Source organism: Saimiri boliviensis, chromosome 12 (assembly GCF_048565385.1).
Source record: "Saimiri boliviensis isolate mSaiBol1 chromosome 12, mSaiBol1.pri, whole genome shotgun sequence".
Taxonomy (NCBI): Eukaryota; Metazoa; Chordata; class Mammalia; order Primates; family Cebidae; genus Saimiri; species Saimiri boliviensis.
Genome location: NC_133460.1, coordinates 88,117,003 through 88,133,889, shown reverse-complemented (window position 1 = coordinate 88,133,889; position 16,887 = coordinate 88,117,003). Strand labels below are relative to the sequence as shown.

The 16,887-nt window shown below is 52.9% G+C and overlaps 1 protein-coding gene and 1 non-coding gene across 2 annotated transcripts; one reads left to right on the top strand and one right to left on the bottom strand.

Annotated features, from left to right (window-relative positions):
- Positions 1 to 587: 587 nt before the first annotated feature.
- On the bottom strand, positions 588 to 751 carry LOC120362591 (U1 spliceosomal RNA). The gene has a single exon (XR_005578446.2). It is a non-coding gene; the product is annotated as a U1 spliceosomal RNA (small nuclear RNA).
- A 7,899-nt stretch (positions 752 to 8,650) lies between these two features.
- CALHM1 (calcium homeostasis modulator 1) lies at positions 8,651 to 15,488 on the top strand. The gene is made up of 2 exons (XM_003922232.3): positions 8,651 to 10,736; positions 13,792 to 15,488. Exons 1-2 carry the CDS (start codon positions 10,185 to 10,187, stop codon positions 14,275 to 14,277), a joined length of 1,038 nt encoding a protein of 345 aa, XP_003922281.1. The 5' UTR covers positions 8,651 to 10,184; the 3' UTR covers positions 14,278 to 15,488.
- The last annotated feature ends 1,399 nt before the right edge of the window (positions 15,489 to 16,887 follow it).

The following is a 16,887-nucleotide window of genomic DNA, read 5'->3' as shown; positions in this document are numbered from 1 at the left end:
TAATTTTTGTATTTTTAACAGAGATGGGGTTTCACCTTGTTGGCCAGGCTGGTCTCAAACTCCTGACCTCAAGTGATCCACCCGCCTCAGCCTCCCAAAGTGCTAGGATTACAGGCATGAGCCACTGGCCCAGCCTGTGTAATTGTCTGTAATTCTCTGCGGTTTCTAGCAGCTCTACCAAGGTTCTCACAGTAAGTTCTAGCAAGCTCTGCTAGTTGAGTTCCTCTTGAAACCACTAGTTAGTGCCTCTTGCTGGCTACTACAGACGACTCTTTCATAAAGTTTCCTGTTGAGGGATTTTTCTGTGTTGAATGTCAAGCGGGTAACTAACCCTCCCAGCTCCCACCTTCCCAGGCCCCACCAATTCTAGCCAACCAAGGCCGAGCTGCCCCACCTGGGCCCACCTCCTTCAAGATGCAGCTCCTCTCAGCAGCTCCACTCCCCTTCGGGGGCAGGGGCTCCTCCCTCACCTTCCATGCACCACTGGCCCAACTGCTAGCCTGAGCCCTGAGCTCCGCAATGCTCTTTCCTTTTTTTTTTTTTTTTTTTCTCATTTATTACTTATGACTTATGCCACACAAAAAAAAGAGGGGAAAGCGCGAACGCAGTCCTCCACTACCACAAATTATGCAGTCGAGTTTCCCACATTTGGGGAAATCGCAGGGGTCAGCACATCCGGAGTGCAATGGATAAGCCTCACCCTGGGAAAACCACCTTCGTGATCATAGTATCTCCCCTGCCAGGTAAGTATCCCTCCCCTAGACATTTCCAGGGGTATCTACTGCTGCCCTTAGCAAGAGGTTGGCACCCTGGTGAGGATTTCCTCAGAGCAAAGTAGGGTTGTGGGGTCTAGCTCAGGGGCGAAAATCCCTGAAATGCCGGTGTTAGATCTGCTGGAAAAACTGCCACTCCAGGCTGGGCGCGGTGGCTCACGCCTATATTCCCTGCACTTTGGGAGGCCGAGGCAAGTGAATCACCTGAGGTCATGAGTTTGAGATCAGCCTGGCCATTATGGTGAAACCCCATCTCTACTAAAAGTATAAAAATTAGCTGGGCGTAGTGTTGGGTACCTGTAATTCCAGCTACTCAGGAGGCTGAAGCAGAATAGCTTGAACCCGGGAGGCAGAGGTTGCAGTGAGCCAAGATCGTGCCTCTGCACTCCAGCCTGGGCAACAAGAGTGAGACTCTTGTCTCAAAAACAAAACAAAACAGAAAAACTGCCACCCCATCTCTGGCAGCCTGAACTGGAAGGGTTTGGGGAAGATTTAGCCTTTGCTCTCCTCTGGGCCTCTGCCCCTCCCTGATGACTCATCTAGCCCCCACTTTCTACCCCCACCCCCAGACACCCTGCGGTCGCCTCCATCAGCACAGATGGTGGCTAAAGGAAGCAGACCCAGGTTCACCCCCATGCTTTTCTACTTCCTCAGCACCGCAGGAAATACAGCACCACCCCGCCCCATGTGATTCGCTCAACCCTGGAGCCCTGCCCTTTCATCAGGCAACTTTTGTTCTCCTGGGCTCTAGCCAAGAGACCTTGTGAGACCAGAAAAATCCCTGCAGCTCAGCCTCCCCCCACCTACTGGCTGTGGTCAGGCCATGCAAATGTCTAAAATGGTGCTGGGTTGGGACCCGGTTTAGGCAAAGTTTTAGCAGTGATAGGGTGAGGAGGCAGGAGAGACCTTGGAGGTGGCCAGTCTGCATGAGTGAGCTCCCAGCCGGGGAAAAGGAGGCTCAGGGAGGCTGCTTTGGGCTCCAAGGAAGCAGCATCTGGAGTAAAAAGTTGCAGAATGCAATCTGTACTCTTGCCTTCCTATACTGAGTACTTACAGAGCACCTACTGCATAGAAAGTGCTGTGCCAGGGAAGAGGGAAGAGAGAATACAACGATGACCCTGCCCCTGCCCTCAAGCAGCTGTGCTTCCTTGTGCCAAGGAAGTAGAAAGGCATGGGGCGATCCTGGGTCTGCTGTCTGTGGCCGACATCTGTGCCGCTGGGGGAGCGGGGGAGTCATCAGCGAGGGGCAGAGGCCCAGAGGAGAGCAAAGGCTAGATCTTGGTGCTCTGTTAGGGGGACAGAGGTGGGTACAGAAATAATAAGAATCCAAAGTATAAGGTGTAAGTGATCTGATAAAGGCAAGTCAGGTGCCATGGGGAGTTAGCAGGGAGAAGGAGGCTCAAAGCCGAGGGGTGAGGGAAGGCTTCATGATGAAGAGTCATTTGAATGGGTCTGAATGATGGGAAGGATTTTGGAAATGTGGAAAGAGAGAGGAGGGAGGGTACAGAGCATCTCAAGGGAAGAACTAAGAATAAAGGCATAGGCCAGGCAGGCGCAGTGGCTCAGGCCTGTAATCCCAGCACTTTGGGAGGCCGAGGTGGGCGGATCACAAGGTCAAGAGATCAAGACCATCCTGGCCAACAGGGTGAAACCCAATCTCTACTAAAAAAAAAAAAAAAAAAAAAAAAAGATTAGCTAGGTTTGATGGCATGTGCCTGTAGTCCCAGCTGCTCTAGAGGCTGAGGTGGGAGAATCGCTTGAACCTAGGAGGTGGAGGTTACAGTGAGCTGAGATCATGCCACTGCACTTCAGCCTCGCGACAGAGCGACACTCCATCTCAAAAAAAACACACACAGGCAAAAAGTTGGGAAAGGGGCACAGCATGCTCTATTTATTCATTCAGCAGATACTCACTGAATGCCTGGAGTGGCCAGAGAGCAAGACAGGTAGTCCTTCCTTTTTTTTTTTTTTTTTTTTTTTTTTTTTGAGACGGAGTTTCGCTCTTGTTACCCAGGCTGGAGTGCAATGGCGCGATCTCGGCTCACCGCAAACTCCGCCTCCTGGGTTCAAGCGATTCTCCTGCCTCAGCCTCCTGAGTAGCTGGGATTACAGGCGTGCACCACCATGCCCAGCTAATTTTTGTATTTTTAGTAGAGACGGGGTTTCACCATGTTGACCAGGATGGTCTCGATCTCTTGACCTTGTGATCCACCCGCCTCGGCCTCCCAAAGTGCTCGGATTACAGACGTGAGCCACTGCACCCGGCATGGACCCTGAGACTTAATGATCTTTTGAGCCCAGGTGTTCAAGATTATAGTAAGCTATGATTGTGCCACTGTACTCTAGGAGACAGAGGGAGAACTTGTCTCTAAATAAACAACTAAAAATTAAAAAGACCCATGGTATTCCCCAGAAGCCAGTCCTGAGAAAAGGAAATGAGTGCATATAGCTTATAAGAAGTTGCTTCTGGGGAACCCTGCAAGGAACAAAAGTGATGCTGGAGAGGGAAGAAAGCCAGCCAAGGGTAGAGCTGCCAGCCAGTTACCACGTGGGCAACCAGAGCCCGATCCCACTGGGGAGCTGGGGAGAGCACGACACCAGTAACCGCTCCCCAGGAAGGAGGAGGTGGCATGTCTCCACCAATCTCTGACTGTCACCAGCTGGGGCACTAGCTGGGCACCTCCAGGTTGCCTTGGGCCAAATGTGAACCTAATGTCAGAAAAAAAAGCCCTCAGGCAGGGTCTGAGCTGTTTTCAGTGAGCAGCCTTTACAAGATAGTGGTGAAAGGTCGGGCGAGGTGGCTCAAGCCTGTAATCCCAGCACTTTGGGAGGCCTAGGCGGATGGATCACTTGAAGTCAAGAGTTCAAGACAACCTGGCCAACATGGTGAAACTCCATCTCTACTAAAAATACAAAAATTAGCCAGGCGTGATGGCAGGCGCCTAAAGTCCCAGCCACTCAGGGGGCTGAGACAAGAGATTGCTGGAACCCGGGAAACTGAGGTTGCAGTGAGCTAGATTATACCACTACACTCCAGCCTGGGCAATAGTGGTGAGGGCTGAGGGGAGTGGGCGGGGCACAGAGGTGTGTGTTACACCTGGCATCCAGGGCCGCCCTCAGGGAAGAGTGGGAAGATGGTAAAGGGTGAGGATAGAGTTCTGCAGCAGAACTCAGGCACAAGGCCTCAGGCTCCCTGGCACAGAGGCTGCGAATTATAAGGGAACACATGAATAACTTGGTGAGTGCTACCATTATGCCACAGCATACACCCCCATAGGGTTCGGCCAATGAAGGAAAGAGCAGCACTTTACCTTTCTCAGGCAGAGACTTCACAGCTCTGATAACCCAGCCTGCCAGCACCCCGAGATGCCTTGGCAGCCACATTTTCTGTTGGCTCCTGCCTCCTCCACTGCCCAGTCTCTGGGTGCTCCAGCAGCTGCTGGTTGAGGGCAGCGCCCATTGGAGCACCCACACTCACTCTCCTACGCAAATTGGGCATTTTCCTAAAAGCACAGCACCCGCTCTCCTCAGGAGCCTCCTTTGCATGTTGCTTTTCATGACACCCCTAACTCCTCCAAGCCATAGGGGACTCACCAGCTGTGCCCTCTGGGTGCCTGGACTACAGCCCCAAAGCCAGGAAGCAGGAGGCGAGTGTACATCCCACAGTGGTGACCACGGCTGAGTTTGCCACCACGCTCCAAAATGTGTGTGCTATTCTGCTTTTTATTTATTTAGTCATGACCTGGGAGTTACAGGGGAGAGATGGAGAAGACACTAAGTTCTGATAAATGGACCACCGAAGACCCCTACTGATGTTCAATAGAACCATGCGCCCACAAGAGTCCACCGCCTAATGTCCAGAACCTGCAAATATGTTACCTTCCATGGCAAAAGGGGCTTTGCAGATGTGATTAAGTTATGGATTTTGAGATGAGGAAACATCCTGGATTAGTCAGATGGGCCCCACACGTCCTTATAAGGGAGAGGTAGAGCTGGCCATGGTGGCTCATGGCTGTAATTCTAGCCCTTTGGGAGGCTGGGGTGGAAGGATCACCTGAGGTCAGGTGTTCCAGACCAGCCTGGCCAACATGGTGAAACGCGGTCTCTACCAAAAATCAATAATTAGCTGGGCATGGTGGCACATGCCTGTAATCCCAGCTACTTGGGAGGCTGAGGCAGGAGAATCACTTGAACCGAGGAGGTGGAGGTTGCAGTGAGCAGAGATCGCACCACTGCACTCCAACCTGGGCGACAGAGTGACCGCATCTCCAAAAAACAGAGAGACAGAGGTAGGAGAGTGAGAGTCAGAGAAGGAGCTGTGACGAGGGAAGCAGAGGTTGGAGGAATGCGATGTTACAAGCTAGGGAATGTGGGTGTCCTCTGCACAGTAGAGAAGGCAAGGAAATGGATTATCTTCTAGAGCTTCCAGAAGGAACAGCCTGCCCACCATTTGATGTTAGCTGGCCACGATCCGTTATAGACTCCTGACCTCAGAACTACAAGAGAATAAATAATTCGTGTTGCTTTAAGCCACTGTATTTGTGGACATTTGCCACAAATACAGTAGAAATTAGCCACACCCAGCTAATTTTTTTTCTTTCTTCTCCTTCTTCTTCTTTCTTTCTTTTTTTTTTTTTTTTTTGTATTTTTAGTAGGGACAGGGTTTCACCATGTTGGTCAGGCTGGTTTCAAACTCCTGACTTCAAATGATCCGCCCGCCTCAGCCTCTTGAAGTGCTGGAGTTACAGGCGTGAACCACCACGCCTGTCTGGCTTCTTGCTAAGAGAAAAACTTGACCATTGAGTGGAAGAAGCAAGGAGCGAGCAGGTAGGGCCCAGATGTGGCTTTGGATGGGCAATGAGGTAGGACGATGTTCCAGGAGAGCATCAGCACGGGGGAAGGGCAGTGTCTGGGAGCCCAAGGGTGTCCCTGTGTCCAACAGCTTGGGCCATAGTAACAAAACATACCTCAGACATTTATTTCTCACAGTTCAGAAGGCTGGAAGTCTGAGATAAGGGTACCCAAGGCTGGGTTCTGCCTTCTCACTGTGTCCTCGAGGGGTGGAGGTCCAGGGTCCAGGGTCCCTTCTGTAAGGGCGCCAATCCCATTCATGAGGGCTCCACCCTCATGGACTAATTACCTCCCAAAAGCCCCACCTCCTAATGCCATCACGTTGGGGCTAGGACTTCAACAGATGAATTTGGGAGGGGGCACGAACATTCAGTTAATAGCTCCCCAGGCAACCTTGTGTGGCTTCTTCGCCACTGACAGTGAGGCTTGGGGGCACCTGCCCAGCCCCTCCATCCTTCAGAAGCAGAGCTTCCTAACATTCCTCACATCCGTCATGGGGACGATGGCATTGATATACAACACTGGGCCACAGGGAGGGAACCAGGAGACGTCCACAGGATGCCTGGTGAAAAAAAAAATTACAATTTATTTATCTTATATAATTATGATAAGAAAAAATGACATATTAAGTATTAGGAAAGATTTGTGTAAAACATCCAGATGAAACCTCCTAAACTCAAAATGAGAAATGAGCTTGATTTGGTGAGCACAACTTTTTAATATCAGATTTTTTTTTGCATGAAATGACCACAAGCAATTCCTATTTAAGGCTCTTTATTTTATTTCTTTATTTATATTTTTTAGACCGAGTCTCACTCTTTCACCCAGGCTGGAGTGCAGTGGATAGCGCCGCTCCCATCTCCAGGATCCGCCGTCTGTGGGCAGCATCAAGGTCTGCCTTGAGGTGGGACTGCTTGGGTTTCAGAGCAGGGTCCCTCCCTGTTATTTTCTGACAGGCGATCTGAAGCATAGCTGGGTGGTAACACGGAGCTGTTCAGGGACTTTGTTTGCAACCTGGGTGCATCTGATCTTGTCTTCCTGAGGATGATGACCGTTCAGTGCTCCTTGACATCCTGAGGCCGTATGCAATGAATGATTTCATCAGCAGCATAGCCACTGAGCACAGTCATGCTCCCTTTGTGCACCAGCAGTGGAAAGAGTGAGACTCGGTCTAAAAAACCATTGCACTCCAGCCTGGGTGAGCTGACTCACTGCGACCTTCACCTCTCGGGTTCAAGGGATTCTCCTGCCTCAGCCTCCTGAGTAGCTGGGATTACAGACATCCAATGCCACGCCTGGCTAATTTTTGTATTTTTAGTAGAGACAGGGTTTGGCCATGTTGGCCAGGCTGGTCTCGAACTCCTGACCTAAGGTGATCCACCTGCCTCAGTCTCCCAAAGTGCTGGGATTACAGGTGTGAGCCACCACACCCAGCCATTTTTGTATTTTTAGTAAAGACAGGGTTTTACCATGTTGGCCAGGGTGGTCTGGAACTCCTTATCTCAAGTGATCCGCCCATCTCAGCGTCCCAAAGTGCTAGGATTACAGGCGTGAGCCACTGTACATAGCTCATGAAGGCTCTTTAATGATGATTTCTTCAAATGTTGGATAAACAACACCTACAGAAAGACTTAGCTCAAGTAGGCGATAGTTTTGGTTGGTTCATTTGTTTTTGTTTTTTGAGACAAGGAAAAAATACAAAAATTAGCTGGGCATTGTGGTGCATACCTATAGTCCCAGGTGCTCAGGAGCCTGAACTGGGAGGATGGCTTGATTCTGGGAGGCAGAGGTTGCAGTGAGCTGAGATGATGTCTGCACAGCAGGCTGGGTGACAGAGTGAGACCCTGTCCCAAAGAAAAGAATTAACCCTCAATATTTACTCTCAATGACAACTGTAACTTTTTTTTTCAGGTGTAGTGACAGGGTCTTTCTATGTTGCCCAGGCTGGTCTTAAACTCCTGGGCTCAAGCGATTCTCCCTCCCAAAGTGTTGAGATTACAGGTGTGACCCCAGCCTGTAACCAAAATTCTTATGATAATGAGAATAATTGATTGAGAATCTAATCAAACTGTCTTATTTATTTTTATTTTCACCGTGATTATTATTTAGAGACAGGGTCTTGCTCTGTCAGCCCGGCTGGAATGCAGTGTTGTGATCATGGCTCACTGCAACCTCAAACTCCTGGTTTCAAGTGATCCTCCCACCTTGGCCTCCGAAAACCACTGGGATTACAGATGTGAGCCACTGTGCCCGGCCTCAAGTATTTTAAAATAACGCTGCACTTAGAATTACCAGAATGTGTATATGTGGTTAGAGCAGGCAGCGTGGGTGCCCCTAGAAAGCCACGTTAGCTACAAACAGGGAGCCGTGTGCAATATACAAGACAGATTTCCAGGTGGCCCCCTGAAACCATCCCTCCCGGTTTCCTGGACCACCCCAGGCCCACCCCAACTCTAGCATCAGCTCACACCTGCTGTCGGCCATGCATGCAAACACTGTGGGAGACCTGCAGGGTAAGTCACCTCCATCACTGGACCTCCCTAATCCTGCCACCCACCTATGGCATTCCCTGGGGAGTCTCTGCAAGGTCTTCCAAAGGCTACCGGCCTGGGGTCTCCAATAGCCCCAGGCCCAGCCTGACAGCAAGGGTAGCAATAGCCTTCCCCACTTTATTTTTTTTTTTTTTTTGAGACGGAGTTTCGCTCTTGTTACCCAGGCTGGAGTGCAATGGTGCGATCTCGGCTCACTGCAACCTCCGCCTCCTGGGTTCAGGCAATTCTCCTGCCTCAGCCTCCTGAGTAGCTGGGATTACAGGCACGTGCCACCATGCCCAGCTAATTTTTTTTTTGTATTTTTAGTAGAGACGGGGTTTCACCATGTTGACCAGGATGGTCTCGATCTCTGGACCTCGTGATCCACCCGCCTTGGCCTCCCAAAGTGCTGGGATTACAGGCTTGAGCCACCGCGCCCAGCCTATCCTTCCCCACTTTATCTTATTTTCGACAATCCAGCATCTCCACCCAGACCAACAGAAAAGGAGCCTGATTCATCCAGAAGAGAAAGGTCAAAAAACATTTCCTGACCCCTCCTCCACCCCCTACACCCACCCCTGTGAGAGGGCTAGCCTGGGTTCCAATCCCACTCCTCCACCTACAAGCTGGGTAACTCTCCGAGCTGATAACGTCTCCGAGCCCCAGTCCCCACCTCTGTAAAATGGGGACGGTAGTATCTGTCTCATGAGATTGTATGAAGGTTATGTAGACAATGCAGGTAAGTGGCTGGCACAGGGCTCCACCCAGGGCAAGCCTGAGTCAATGCTGTTTCTGGTCTGTGATAAAGAGACCCTCAGACACAAAGACCACTAACAGTCACACACACACAGATACACAGACACAGACGCCCGAAGCCACAGTGAGCTCATGTGTGGGCACACACATGGGAGGCACAGATCTGTCGGCCCCATGGAGATGCCCTAGCCCAGTCCCAGACCCCACCCCTTTTCCCAGACAGGAGCCATCCAGCTGCTGGATCTGACCTGCCCTTGGGAGAGCCTTGGGCATCAGAGGGAGCACGTTCAGCTCCTCCTCTTTGATGTGTCTGTGGAGGATGGCTGGCCAGGTTCCTGCAGGCACTCTGGAGGCCCAGACTCCAGGTATGAAACCCCATCATCCCACCCCTTTAATTCATTTCACCCCCTTGCTGTCAGTGTGCAGACACCTTTCTTTTTTGACTAGGGGAGTAGAGGTGGAGCTAGGAGAGGGTTGCCATCCACAGCCCACAAACACACAGGCACACCCACAGAGACACAGGCAGTCTGACACAAGGACTCCTGCAGCACTCACAGGCCACAGCTCCCACTCAGGCAACCCGTCAAATCCAAGACCTCTGCCTGCAAATCCAGGATGTTCCATTCCCGGTCATGTCCACACTAGCACCATCCCCACCATCACCACTGCCATCCCCTCTGTGACCAGTACCCCCTCGACCACCAGCAGCCACCGCCACCGCAGCACACCACCACTGGTGAACTGATGGAGGAGCCCTCTGGGATTCTGATACAGCTTGGAGGAGACCCCCAGTGGGAAGGGCAGAAGGAGGGCGACAAGCTTCCTAGGAGCCCAGAGGACAAGGTCCAGGAGTTCAGGCCTCTGCAGCAGCCGTGGACTCTCCAAACTCCAGCCCTGCTGGAGAGTGTCTTCCCAGCCTGTGTCTGAGCCTGCCCTCTCCCGCCTCTCCCTCCCTCCCACACCCACAGAAAGCTGGTCCCTAGCAAGAGCTAGTGCTGGAGGTGGAGGCGGCTGCAGAGAGAGAAGCCTAGGAGGGAGGGGCACAGCTCTGGCTGAACCCACAGGATTGGCCAATCTGCACCCTCTCGGCCAGCACCTCAGTAAAGAGTCCTCAAAGCAACAGTGCCCTTAGCCTCTGCTCTGAGCTCTGCTGGTCCCAGCCAGGAGAGCCCGAGTCATGAGGTGGGCACCCAGTGGGCAGGGTGGGCTGCAGGGGCCTTCTTGGAGGCAGTGGTGAGTTGTGAAGGGGCGGCCGGGCCCCGCAGCGGGCACGATGGACAAGTTCCGGATGATCTTCCAGTTCCTGCAGTCCAACCAGGAGTCCTTCATGAACGGCATCTGTGGCATCATGGCCCTGGCCAGCGCCCAGATGTACTCAGCCTTCGACTTCAACTGCCCCTGCCTGCCAGGCTACAACGCGGCTTACAGCATGGGCATCCTGCTGGCACCACCCCTGGTGCTCTTCTTGCTGGGCCTGGTCATGAACAACAACGTGTCCATGCTGGCGGAGGAGTGGAAGCGGCCACCGGGCCACCGGGCCAAGGACCCTGCCGTGTTGCGCTACATGTTCTGCTCCATGGCCCAGCGTGCCCTCATCGCACCCGTCGTCTGGGTGGCTGTCACACTACTCGATGGCAAATGCTTCCTCTGTGCCTTCTGCACTGCTGTGCCTGTGACCGCACTGGGCAATGGCAGCCTGGTGCCTGGCCTTCCTGCCCCCGAGCTCGCCCGCCTGCTGGCCCGAGTGCCCTGCCCTGAGATCTACGATGGTGACTGGCTGCTGGCCCGAGAGGTGGCTGTGCGCTACCTGCGCTGCATCTCCCAGGTGAGGGGGCCCCGTGGCCTCAGGCTGGGTCTCCCTGGTAGATCAAGGTCCCTCTAGGAGGACCCTATGCCCCCACCTCTAAAAACGGGGCCTCTGCTCAAGTAGAGCTCTGAAGGGTGGGGGGCATCTTCCCAATTGAGGCTGAAGGCAGAGCCACGCATCTGCCGTCAGCCCAGTGCCATCCGGAGAACGTGCTTCAGCTCCCTCCATCCAGAGGCTTCTGGTGAGTAGGCCTGACCCCTGTCCTGAGGTCTCCAGAGTGGACCCACATCCCATCCGGATCGCTGAGCTTGGAAGCTGGAGGAATTTGCATCCTTTCTCTCTTCCAGGCCTCGGCAGTGGTGAGGCCAGTGGGTGGCTAGGCCATTTGGGTACATTTCCCTGGCAAATGCCCCCATCTGGTGCTTCCCTGGTGGGGAGTGGGAGCTGAGGACCAGGTGTCCTGGAAGGGAGCACGTGGGTGAGAGAGATGCCCTGTTAGGATGTGACGGAAGGCAGGTTGGAAGGCCCACTGACGGGGCAGCCGGAGTGAGAGTCCTCCCAGCCCTGCTCCCACATCCTCTGCCCCTCGGCACTTACCCGTCCAAGCCTCTCGGGCTTCCTCCACCCCCGTCAGTGCTGTGTGAGGAGGACCGCCCAGGCAGCCTGCCCTCGCGGCTGGCAGACCAGGTGCCATCAGGGAGAGGGGCTGGAGCCAGCCTACCTTGCAAGGGCTGGAGAAACGTGCACACTCTGCCCTGGCAAGTCCAGACACCCCTAACTTCCCACTCTAGCAGGGGCATCTCTCCTGGGAGGCCGCCATCACCACCCAGATAGCCCTGGTGAATGTCACACTCTGAACATTCAGACTGAACTCTGCCTCCCTCTCCTCCCAAGCTGTGCCTCCTCTCCTGTGGACACTCATTCCGTCATCCCCAGCCTCAGGGCTTGGCCAGCTGTCCCTCCACCTGACCTTTAAGCTGCCACTTCATAAGCTGAGTGGGCCCCAGAGGCCTCTACATGTTTCATTTGGCCTTCAGAGACTAAATTCTAGATTCAGCTTTAGAATTTGTTGGCATCTTATACAAACCAGAATGGGCCGGGTAAGGTGTGGCTCATGTCTGTAATCCCAGCACTTTGGGAGGCCAAAGTAGGAAGATCGCTGGAGCCCAGGAATTCAAGACCAGCCTGGGGAATATAGTGAGACCCTGTCTCAAAAAAAAAAAAAAAAAAAAAAATTAGCCAGGCCTGGTGGCACATGCCTGTAGTCCCACCTACTCAGGAAGCTGAAGTGGGAGGACTGCTTGAGCCTAGGAGGTTGAAGCTGCAGTGAGCTGTAATTACACCACTGCACTCCAGCCTGGGTAACAGAGCAAGACCTGCCTCAAAAAAAAAAAAAAAAGTATATAATAAAAATCTGAACTTTTCACATAAAAATCAGATTTCATTTCTGCCGGGCACGGTGGCTCAAGCCTGTAATCCCAGCACTTTGGGAGGCTGAGGGGGGTGGATCATGAGGTCAAGAGATTGAGACCATCCTGGTCAACATGGTGAAACCCCGTCTCTAATAAAAATACAAAAAAAATTAGCTGGGCATGGTGGCGCGTGCCTGTAATCCCAGCTACTCAGGAGGCTGAGGCAGGAGAATTGCCTGAACCCAGGAGGTGGAGGTTGCGGTGAGCCGAGATCGAGCCATTGCACTCCAGCCTGGGTAACAAGAGCGAAAATCCGTCTCAAAAAAAAAAAAAAAAAAAAAAAAAAAATCAGATTTCCAAGATGGAAATCCAGAAGATCCAGCCCCACCAGGCCTGCGTGTACTCCTGGAGCAGCCTGGGGTGCCCATGGCCTGTGCACACGCTCAGCAGCTCCCCACCCCATCTGCTCTGTCATGACCTGCCCGGCCCCATGATTAGCATCTGACTTTTCCCTTAGCCCCAGTCTTGATCTGCCCAAATGTATCTCTGTGTGGCTGGGGCCTAACCCTGAAGTGGGGGCCAAGGGAGCATCCTGCCCTGTGCCCTACAGTGAACTGACAGAGCAGAGCTAGAACCAGGTGCAGGGAGCTCTTCCGCAGAGCTTGAGTTCTTGCCTGATTCACCTCCATGACCCCTGAAGACCCAGCTCAGAACCGACACAGAGGAGGTGCTCACTTGGCACTGGTGACAATACCAGGAGCCAAAGGATAGGTTCAGGACCCAGAGGAAAAAGGGCCACTATGGCCTGGGGAGATCAAGGGAGGCTTCCTGAAAGAAGAGACACAGTAAGTGAGGGCCTACTGGCACAACCGTAATGGTTAATAGTCACTGAACACTGGGTGCCAGGCACAGTGCTAAGCTTATCACATTCAGTCCTCACAGCAACACTGAGATAGTTGCTACCACCAGCTGCGTTTTATAGGTGCAGAAACTGAGGCACAGAGAACTTGAATGCTTTACTTCTGAGCAACTAGTAATTAGTGGAGACAGCATTCAAACCCAAGCAGCCCATCTCCAGGGTCTGCCACTTAACTCCTGCGCCGGGAGCGCCACATCAGCACGGTGGGTGCTTTACCCATGTGATCTTCTTTCCATGAGGTGCACCTATTTCCATTATTTTGATTTCTATGCCCATTTTACAGATGAGGAAATAAAGGCCAAGCAGCAAGCTCACTTGCCCAGTTTATGCTCTTTGCCCTAGAGGCGCGGGCATAGAGCGTGCTTTGGGAGTCAGGCTGGGTGCGGTGGCTCATGCCTGTAATCCCAGCACTTTGGGAGGCCAAGGTGGGTGGATCACCTGAGGTCAGGAGTTCAAGACCAGCCTGATCAACACGGAGAAACCCCATCTCTACTAATAATACAAAATTAGCTGGGCATGGTGGTACATGCCTATAATCCCAGCTACTCAGGAGGCTTAGCAAAAGAATCACTTGAACCCAGGAGGTGGAGGTTGTGGTGAGCCAAGATGTGCCTTTGCACTCCAGCCTGGGCAACAAGAGCAAAACTCCGTCTCAAACAAAAAAGAAAGAGTGCTTTGGGAGTCTGAACAGGCTCTGAGGCCCGAGGCCAGTGCCCAGTGACTTTCTGTTGTCTCCCCACAGGCACTGGGCTGGTCCTTTGTGCTGCTGACCACACTGCTGGCATTCGTGGTGCGCTCCGTGCGGCCCTGCTTCACACAGGCCGCCTTCCTCAAGAGCAAGTACTGGTCCCACTACATTGACATTGAGCGAAAGCTCTTCGATGAGACATGCACAGAGCACGCCAAGGCCTTTGCCAAGGTCTGTATCCAGCAGTTCTTCGAGGCCATGAACCATGACCTGGAGCTGGGTCACGCCCACGGGGCACTGGCCACGGCCCCTGCTTCCAAGGCTGCCCCCATGCCCCCTGACGGTGGGGAGGAGGAAAGGGAGAAGCTGCGTGGCATCACGGATCAAGGCACCATGAACAGGCTGCTCATGAGCTGGCACAAATGCAAACCGCCTCTTCGGCTGGGCAGGGAGGAGCCGCTGCTGATGGGCAATGGCTGGGCTGGGGGCGGGCCCCGGCCTCTGCGCAAGGAGGTGGCCACCTACTTCAGCAAAGTGTGAAGAGGCAGGAATGGGGGTCTGAGCCCACAGCCCCTCTGACCCCCAAATCAGGTGGAAGAATGAAGGCTTTCAGTGCTGGGCACTAGCCCACACTCCCTGGCACACGCCTGCCCGTAGTAGGCAGGATATCTGGAGCTGGAAGGGGACCTCACAACCTCAGCTGTGACACTGCCCTGGATGGCCCTGGGGCAGTGGGCCCATGAGCAGTATTAGTCTAAAGGGGTCAGAACTGTCATGGCGGACACAGGGACCGATGGCTCCACTCTGCCCAGTCCTTCCCAGGCTGATGTTCACTGTCTCCTCCCAGGTTCGACAGACATCCCTGCCCCAGGGTCCACTTTCATCTGTGGCTTTTTAGGACCTCTCTTCCTTTCTGCTCAGGGCCTGGGGAGTGGGAAGCACCCAGGCATCTCATGAAGTGGGAGCCCTCTGATTTGAGCAAGCATGTCCTAAGTGAGACTGAGTGGGCTGGGGCAGGCGATGAGATGTGATGTCAGAAGCTAGGTTCACGTGGGAGAGGCCAGATTGTGTGGTAACCACAGGGTCACATGACAATTGTCCAGGTGGACTGTCTATTTAGCACCAAGCACAAAAGTCCACCCGTAGAGGGGTCATTGAAGACTACCCTAATGCCCCCTTCACATCCAGGTCTCAGGTGGAAATCAGACCACCCCCAAGGCTTGAGAAGCTAAAGTCTCTCCATTTTTCTCAAAGACCCCACCCCTTGGAAAGGGAGTTCTAAGAGGCTAAGAGGAGCTCCGAGGCACTAGCCCAGGCGGGATGAGGGTGGAGGAGAGCAGCGTAAACGGGAAGCAGCTGATTCCAGAGTGGGACAGAATTGGGTCAAATGCTGTCTCTACTACTCACAAACTCTGTCCCTGGGCCAGCTGCATCACTGCCTGTGCCTTGGTTTCTTCATCTATACAATGGGGGTGAGGGCCTTCCCGTCATGGCGTTGCTATGTGTAAAAGCACATGGCACATGGTAGGCACCCAGCACATGGTAGCTAATGTGTTTGCTGATTTCTGAATCCAAGGATTTCCCTCCTCCTTCCCTGGGCAGGGATGAGAGACAGCAGCACAAACGCTCGAGCTTCCATCTTTTTGGGGAGGAGGAAACAGAGGTACAGATAGCTTTCTCATCACCGCCCTCAAATAGCTCTAAGACGTAAGTCCCAAGCATCTAAGAATTCATTTTGATCTTGGCCATGATTCCATCCTTTCTTTTTTTTTTTTTTGAGACGGAGTTTCGCTCTCGTTACCCAGGCTGGAGTGCAATGGCGCGATCTCGGCTCACCGCAACCTCCGCCTCCTGGGTTCAGGCAATTCTCCTGCCTCAGCCTCCTGAGTAGCTGGGACTACAGGCACGCGCCACCATGCCCAACTACTTTTTGTATTTTTAGTAGAGTTGGGGTTTTACCTTGCTGACCAGGATGGTCTCGATGTCTTGACCTCGTGATCCACCTGCCTCGGCCTCCCAAAGTGCTGGGATTACAGGCTTGAGCCACTGCGCCCGGCCGATTCCATCCTTTCTTATCCATCCTTCCCTCTATTCCCACTTCTGGGGTCCAGTTTCCCTCCTTTTAATTATTTGGGAGGAGCTGCTCAGATCCTTGTGGGCCAAGGTGGGCTGGGAGGGCTCTTCCAAGAGGTGGGACTTGGTCTGGGCCCTGAAGTGGAAGAGGATTCCGATGAGCAAAAACAAGGTGTGTGTTGGTGGGTGGTGAGCGGGGAGCGGCACTTCCAGTGGGAAGTGAAGGCCGGGAGGTATCAGAAAGTACAGATGTGAAGGAGAGCAAAGCTTTGGGTCAGGCACGCCTGGGTTCAATACCAGCACTGCAGGACCTGTGGCAAGTCACCTAGCCACTCTAAGCCTCAGGGTATCTGTCTGTAGGATGGATATTAGAGACCGGGCGTGGTGGCTCACTTCTGTAATCCAAGCACTTTGGAGGCCAAGGCGGGTGGATCACCTGATGTCGGGAGTTCAAGACAAGCCTGACCAACATGGTGAAACCCCATCTTATTAAAACAAACAAACAAACAAACAAACAAACAAAAAAAACGCCAGGAGCGGTGGCTCAAGCCTGTAATCCCAGCACTTTGGGAGGCCGAGGCGGGTGGATCATGAGGTCAAGAGGTTGAGACCATCCTGGTCAACATGGTGAAACCCTGTCTCTACTAAAAACACAAAAAATTAGCTGGGCATGGTGGCATGTGCCTGTAATCCCAGCTACTCAGGAGGCTGAGGCAGGAGAATTGCCCGAACCCAGGAGGCGGAGGTTGCGGTGAGCCGAGATCGCACCATTGCACTCCAGCCTGGGTAACAAGAGCAAAACTCTGTCTCAAAAAAAAAAAAAAAAAAAAAAAAAAAAAGATGGATGTTAGAAGGCCTGCTTGACCGGGTGCAGCAGCTCATGCTTGCAATTCCAGCACTTGGGAGGTCAAGGAGAGAGGATCACTTGAGCCCAGGAGTTGGTGACTAGCCTGGGTAACACAGCAAGACTCTGTCTCTAAAATAATAATAATAAGAAGAAGATTTATAATATATTTTTAAATGAAAAAAATATTTTTTAAAAAAGACCTGCTTTTCAGGATTGTGGTGAGGATAAAG